Genomic DNA, 6000 nt, shown 5'->3' on the forward strand with positions numbered 1-6000 from the left:
GCCCTACTCACTGCGTAGTGGGAACTTTGGCCAGCCAAGAAGGCAGCTAACCCTTTCAGGCTAATAGAATAAAGGCTGGATAAGGGAAATAATCAACTCAAAGACTTAACCTGCCTCCCCAAAGAGCCTGTATTATGAGTTAAGACAGTTTTCTTATCTGGACTGGACCCACTGAGTCAAAATGGTAGAGAATAACATGGTTCTAGTTATAACAAGCATAGTAATTTTCTCACATCCATAACATTTTAGATTTGGGACTTTGGTTGGTGAGTGGCCATTTTTAAATATTCTGTTAGGCCAGGTGTGATGGCTCATGCCTATAATCCCAGGACTTTGAGAAGCCAAGGTCAGAGGATCGCTTGACCCAGGAGTTAAACAGCAGCCTAGGAAACATAGCAAGAACTCGACTGTATTAAAAAAAAAAAAAAAAAATCAGCCCGACATAGTAGCACACATCTACAGTCCCAGCTACTTGGGAGGCTGAGGTGGGAGGATTGCCTGAGCCCAGAAGACAAGGCTTCAGTGAGATCAAGGCCCATGCCACTCCAATCCAGCCTGGGCAACAGAGTAAAACCCCATCAAAAAAAAAACAAAAAAACAAAACAATTGGTAAATTTCTCCTAAATGATAGTAAATTTTTAATTACAAACAAAGTGCTTTCCTGTGTCTGATCTACCGAAATGATTCCATTTTTCTAAAACCAATTATTGGTGTCTTCTTTCTAGGAAGCATGTATGAAATGGCAAAGCTTCATTATTCACTTTTGCAGTCATCTAATTTTCAATACCTTTTCTAATTGGACACACAATTACCTAACAATGGAAAGTCATTGTTCTCAGAATGAGAGTCCTTCTCAGGCCCAGGCCTGAGGCTCATGGTGTGCGTGTGCTCTCAGGCGGAAACATCTTCCTGATCGTCCTGTTGCTGTTTATTGTGGAATTGTGTCCCACACCCACCCCCTCGTGTTTCTGTTCACTAAATGAAGGCTGGAATCCTGCCTAACTGGATAATATCGTGCTTGTCATAGTCATATGAGCTGAAAACAAAAATAAAAAGCCCTCCATAAAATGTCTCCCCCTCCCTCTCCCCTCTAGCCTCACCCCTAGCATGACTTGTGAGAAGTAACCCCTCCTTTTACCTGGCATGATTTCTAACTCAACATACATCTCCACCTGTGAGATCATCCGAGATGTACTGTGGAATGTTCGTGCCTCCTCTAGACTCCCCAGGACTAACCACTGCCTTGTCTGCATTTACGCCCAGGTCATACCCCGGCCCTGGCTTGTGCTCCTAACAAAGACGTGGCCGACTGCCTGGCCCTCATTTTGGCTACCATGATGCCTTTTTCTCCTTCCAGTACAATGACGGCCGTCAACTTCGTTTGTTTAAAAAAAGACAATTTGAGCAGGACGACCCTCTCCAATCTGGGTAGCATGGTTAGCCTGTGCAGTAACAACGTAGGCTCAGAGGATGGGTATAATGAAAATGATTCTGATTCGGAAACGTTTTGACTTTGGACTGTAGAAGCTTTTCCTTGATCACCGGTGTTGGAGGAAGGGAAAGAAGCTTGAATTCCAGGTTCATGTTGTATTCAAGTATTATTTGGGGCCTGGGCTTCCAGAAGTTAGTAGAGAAGGAATTAACCGAGGGAGGGCAGTGAGGCTGTTGGGTGGAACACTCACACAGATGGCCTCAGTTTGGTTTTGTTTCACATTTTCTTTAGATCTAAGATACATCTGTGAAAGTCTACCTCTCATTTTAAGTAAAGAATAAAAGATATATTTAATTCCTGTTCTTCAGGGATAATGCAACAGAGAGGCAGCTGTTCACTATGAATAATTTTTCTTTTCATGTATTTAGCAGTGAGTTCTCAGAAGTCTATCAGTGTGACATTCATGTCCCCGGGGAGGGAAGGGAAGAGGTAGATAGGAAATGCCTCAAACCTTTTCTCACTTTGATGTTTACTTCCTCACTAGAAGCCAAAGGTAAAGGTGTTCATCTTCAGAAATAATGCCTGTAATAATCTTTTTAGAGGGTCCAACTGTTTATATCCTCTCTATAGTAAGCATTTAAATATCCAGAACTTCTTTCTGAGGATCTCTGTTAAAGTTGCTAGATTAATTGAAAAACTGAACTTGCTTTTTTTGTTTAACACAGTGTTCCCTATAACAAGCCTGTGACTAATTTTCACTTAAGTGATTGAACCCAAATTTATCTAATAACATTTCAGGTGAATTGATATTGCACCAGAACTTTGACACAATATGCAAAATTAACATGAAACTACCCTTTGTTAATTCCCTCTTAAATCAAAATACTAACTTTTTTAAAACATCAGAATCATCAGCGTTGTTCATCAGTAGTAAACTGAGCTTCTCAGTCAAGGTCATGCCATGTGAGTGAAAAGTGTGACTGCAAAAAGAAATACAAAAGTGAAAGCAGAAAGGAGGAATGAGTGATTTAGAATGTAAAGCCAATTGCCAGTTGCTTGATGATGAAATCAACGTAGTGAATACTGTGTCTGCTCCCTCTGCCAAAGCTTCTAGGTCAAATGGACCCCGTTCCACACCTGGAACAGCTATACAAAAAGAAGAATGAGACTCTTTAAAAATTATGCACATGTACACACACACATATATGTGTGCATGTATATATATATACATATATGTGTGTGTGTGTGTATGTAGTTCATCAGCCCAGCTACACATGAGGACCAAAATGCTTCAGTCTAAAACGGAAGATTTACATTTTTTTCCTTCAAAATGCAAGTGAGAACTGAAGTAGCTTTTCTATGGAGTTAAAATGTAATCTTTTTGTGTACCAGTCTTTGTTGTATTTTATATTTCTTATGACACAGATTTCTAGTTGACAGCTTAACATTTGTAACTGATGATGTGTTGACCATGGGTTTTTGTTTTGTTTTGTTTTTTGCTAAACTAGAGAAAATGTCCATATACTTTTGATGTAAATGTGTTTATATTTATTTGAAATGAAACAAATGGCAAGGAAACATCCATTATTTGTTCTCTATTTTAATTGCTATGTATCTTATTTAGAATAACAAAAGTGGAAAAACACATTTGACCCTGGGCTAGCCAAAAGCCCTAAGGCCAACCCAGCATTTCCACCGCTAAGGTTTCTAGCTGACCCTCAGGTTCTTCCACGTTGATTAGAGAGGGCTACCACAGTTGGTAGCCAGTTGAGTTTAGAAGACCTTGCAGTCTGGATGCTCTTCTGTGAGCTAAAAACTCAAATGTGTAGTGGATCATAAACACAAAGGCAGCCCAAAGAAATATCCAGAAATTACCCTAAGTACACTGAAAAGCTCACATAGTCTCAGTAACCTAATGGGAAATGATGGCAGTGTGTGGGCACATGTGCCAAGAGGAGAAATAAAAATCACCAGCTCAAGTGCAATTTTCTACTTGAGGAAGAGACAGGAAAAAATGTGTTGAATTAGAGCGGGACTCTCTGACATTTTATAATGAGTTCCATTTCCACCCTGGAAATTTCTGTTTTATAGTATATGTGAGATATTTCAAAAATAGTGTTCTATCGTATCTGGATCAAAGACGGATAACTGTATTATATTTTTCATCTAGCTGTAAAACTTTAATCTTACTTAATATCCTGGATTTAATTAAAACTCCTGTTGGGTTCTTCACAAATGAGAACTTGTTCAAAGGAATTAATTTCGCTGAAAATTTCCCACACCACCACCATTGTTTTTTGAACTGGTATTAATTTCGCTGAAAATTTCCCACACCACCACCATTGTTTTTTGAATTCTTGGTGGTGTGCTCCCCTCTTCTATCCTTTTTGTTTGTTTACAGAAGATGAATTTATAAAAAGCTGATAAATTGCTAATGAGCAATAATGACCCTATCTTTACCAAAACACTGAAAATTAAGAGCGATCCAGTGTTGAAAAAGCACAATATACTGCGGTGTCTTTTTCTAGAAGTGAATGGAAATCTTGCTCAGTTGGCATTTCAAGCAGGAAATGAAATGCCTGCTTTAATGGCAAAGCAGCGTTAACATTTTTCCTGTCAAGTAGCAGAGTACAAGGATCCTTTCAGCAAAGCAGTGACTCACCATGAGACGTTATCTCCATGGAGCTGCGTTTTGACTTTTTCCTACTGTCTTACTCATAGAAGGAGGACAAAGGAACAAAATGAAATCATGCTCACAGCAAACTGTTCATTACATCAATTGATATCTCTCTCTTTCTCGCTTTCTTTCTTCCTTCCCCCAAGACTAAATTTTTTTTTAAGAAGTGACTTTAAAAACTATCATTTCTGTGTTTTAATGACATCTCTTAGAAATAAAATTATGTTTGCACCACAGCTTTCTAAGAAAAAACAAGATGTGTTTTTACCTGAGTCTTAGTTGCTTAGTGCTTTTACTTGTTATTTTTAGACTGTATTTTAACCACAGCCACAGGGATCATGTTTCATTGCACTTACTTATTTGCCAGTGTCTGCCTGTCTTTGGTAAATGCATTACTATCTCCAAATTGCCTAAAATCTGCTATGATTCTACAGTAAATAGCTCAGGGGATTTCTATTTATCACTACTAAAAGGGCACCATACTATGTTTTGGTACTTTAGGCAGTGAACACTGCTTGATTTATCATTTTATTATTAAATTAGAACAAGAACATCAAATGGATTTGCTGCACTAGTTATTCTTTGTACTGTTGAGCAACTTGCTGTGCTTATATGTTGTGTTGGTTGAAGAACTCATCCCTTTTTTGTCTTGTAATATGAAGTTAGAGTGCCTTTTTATATTTGTATATTCTGAAAATGTTCTGCGGAATGTTTTGTATTTTTTCATTTGAGTGTTATCAGAGCAATATGATACCAGTGAGTTTTCATTTCAACCTTTCTTTGAATGTATAAAGTGTTTTTTTTCCTGTTTCCCCTTTTATTTGCATTGAAATGAATATGAAAATGCTAAAGTTTTCTATAGGAATTGTTTGATTTTGCAGTGCTAAAATGCTTTCTTCTCACAAAACTGTAAACCATAGGTCAGTATTATAGGGGAAAAGCGTTTTAAGATAGTGACAATCTGAGTGTTTGTATAAAATGTAATTCTGTGCGTTTCTTATGCAGTGATCTAAAAATTCAATGCAAATATCTTTTATTTGGTAGTTTTGTCTACATATTTTATGCTTTAGCATGTGCAATATATCTTTGCAAAGCACGATGATACAAATCTGGTGCCAGTGTTATATTTTGCATAACATATTTGTAACAGCATAAAATACTGTTTGATGACTTCAGTGGGATTTTGTCTATAATGTTTTCCTATGTAAATTGGAGTTGAATGACTCTGGTAAATGTCATGACTGTAAAAATGGGGAAAATGACTTTTAGTTCAGTGAATGACTTTGAACCAGTCTGAGTCGTCTCAAGCACAGTTTAATACTTTTACAACTACTGAATGCTCTAATAAGGTAATGAAGTACTTAACTGTAATATACTATGGAAATGCATTCAGATGGTTATTTTTACAAATAAAAACGGTACAAATATTGTTGCAATTTGTGTTTTCTTTAATTTTTCCAATTTATGCTTTTTCTAAATTATGCTAATTTAAATCTTTGGCCCCCAAGCCAAATTAACTTTACATTTAGAAAATAATCAAGATAAAAGTGTATCTCCAGATTCATGATTTATGTTTGTATTACCATAATTAGAGAAAAAAATCAAACATATATGCTTGTGTTTATTATATTTTCTTACACTTCCAACTTTTTCCATAAAGGGTTTTGTTTTGTTTAGTTTTCTGCTCTGTTGCCCAGGCTGAAGGGCAGTGGTAAGATCTCGGCTCACTGCAGCCTCAACCTCCTAGGCTGAAGTAATCCTCCTACCTCAGCCTCCCGAGTAGCTGGGACTACAGGTATGTACCACCATGCTTGGCTAATTTTGTTTTTTTTTTTACAAAGATGGGATCTCATTATGTTGCCCAGTCTAGTCCATAACGGATTTGAGCTGG

General features: G+C 37.3%; 1 protein-coding gene across 6 annotated transcripts in view; it reads left to right on the top strand.

Annotated features, from left to right (window-relative positions):
• ANKRD44 (ankyrin repeat domain 44) overlaps window positions 1-5545 on the top strand; it is a 335610-nt gene extending 330065 nt beyond the window's left edge. For 4 of the 6 annotated variants that reach the window (XM_032277674.1, XM_032277673.1, XM_032277675.1 and 1 more), the window contains one exon: window positions 1264-5545. In XM_032277674.1, coding sequence (XP_032133565.1) covers window positions 1264-1511 — 248 coding nt within the window. In that variant the 3' untranslated portion in view covers window positions 1512-5545. The remainder of the gene's footprint in view (window positions 1-1263) is intronic. The other 2 variants (XM_032277677.1, XM_032277678.1) reach the window with 1 other exon arrangement.
• The last annotated feature ends 455 nt before the right edge of the window (window positions 5546-6000 follow it).

The sequence above is a fragment of the Sapajus apella genome, unplaced genomic scaffold (assembly GCF_009761245.1).
Source record: "Sapajus apella isolate SASKATOON/1434 unplaced genomic scaffold, GSC_monkey_1.0 scaffold10, whole genome shotgun sequence".
Taxonomy (NCBI): domain Eukaryota; kingdom Metazoa; phylum Chordata; class Mammalia; order Primates; family Cebidae; genus Sapajus; species Sapajus apella.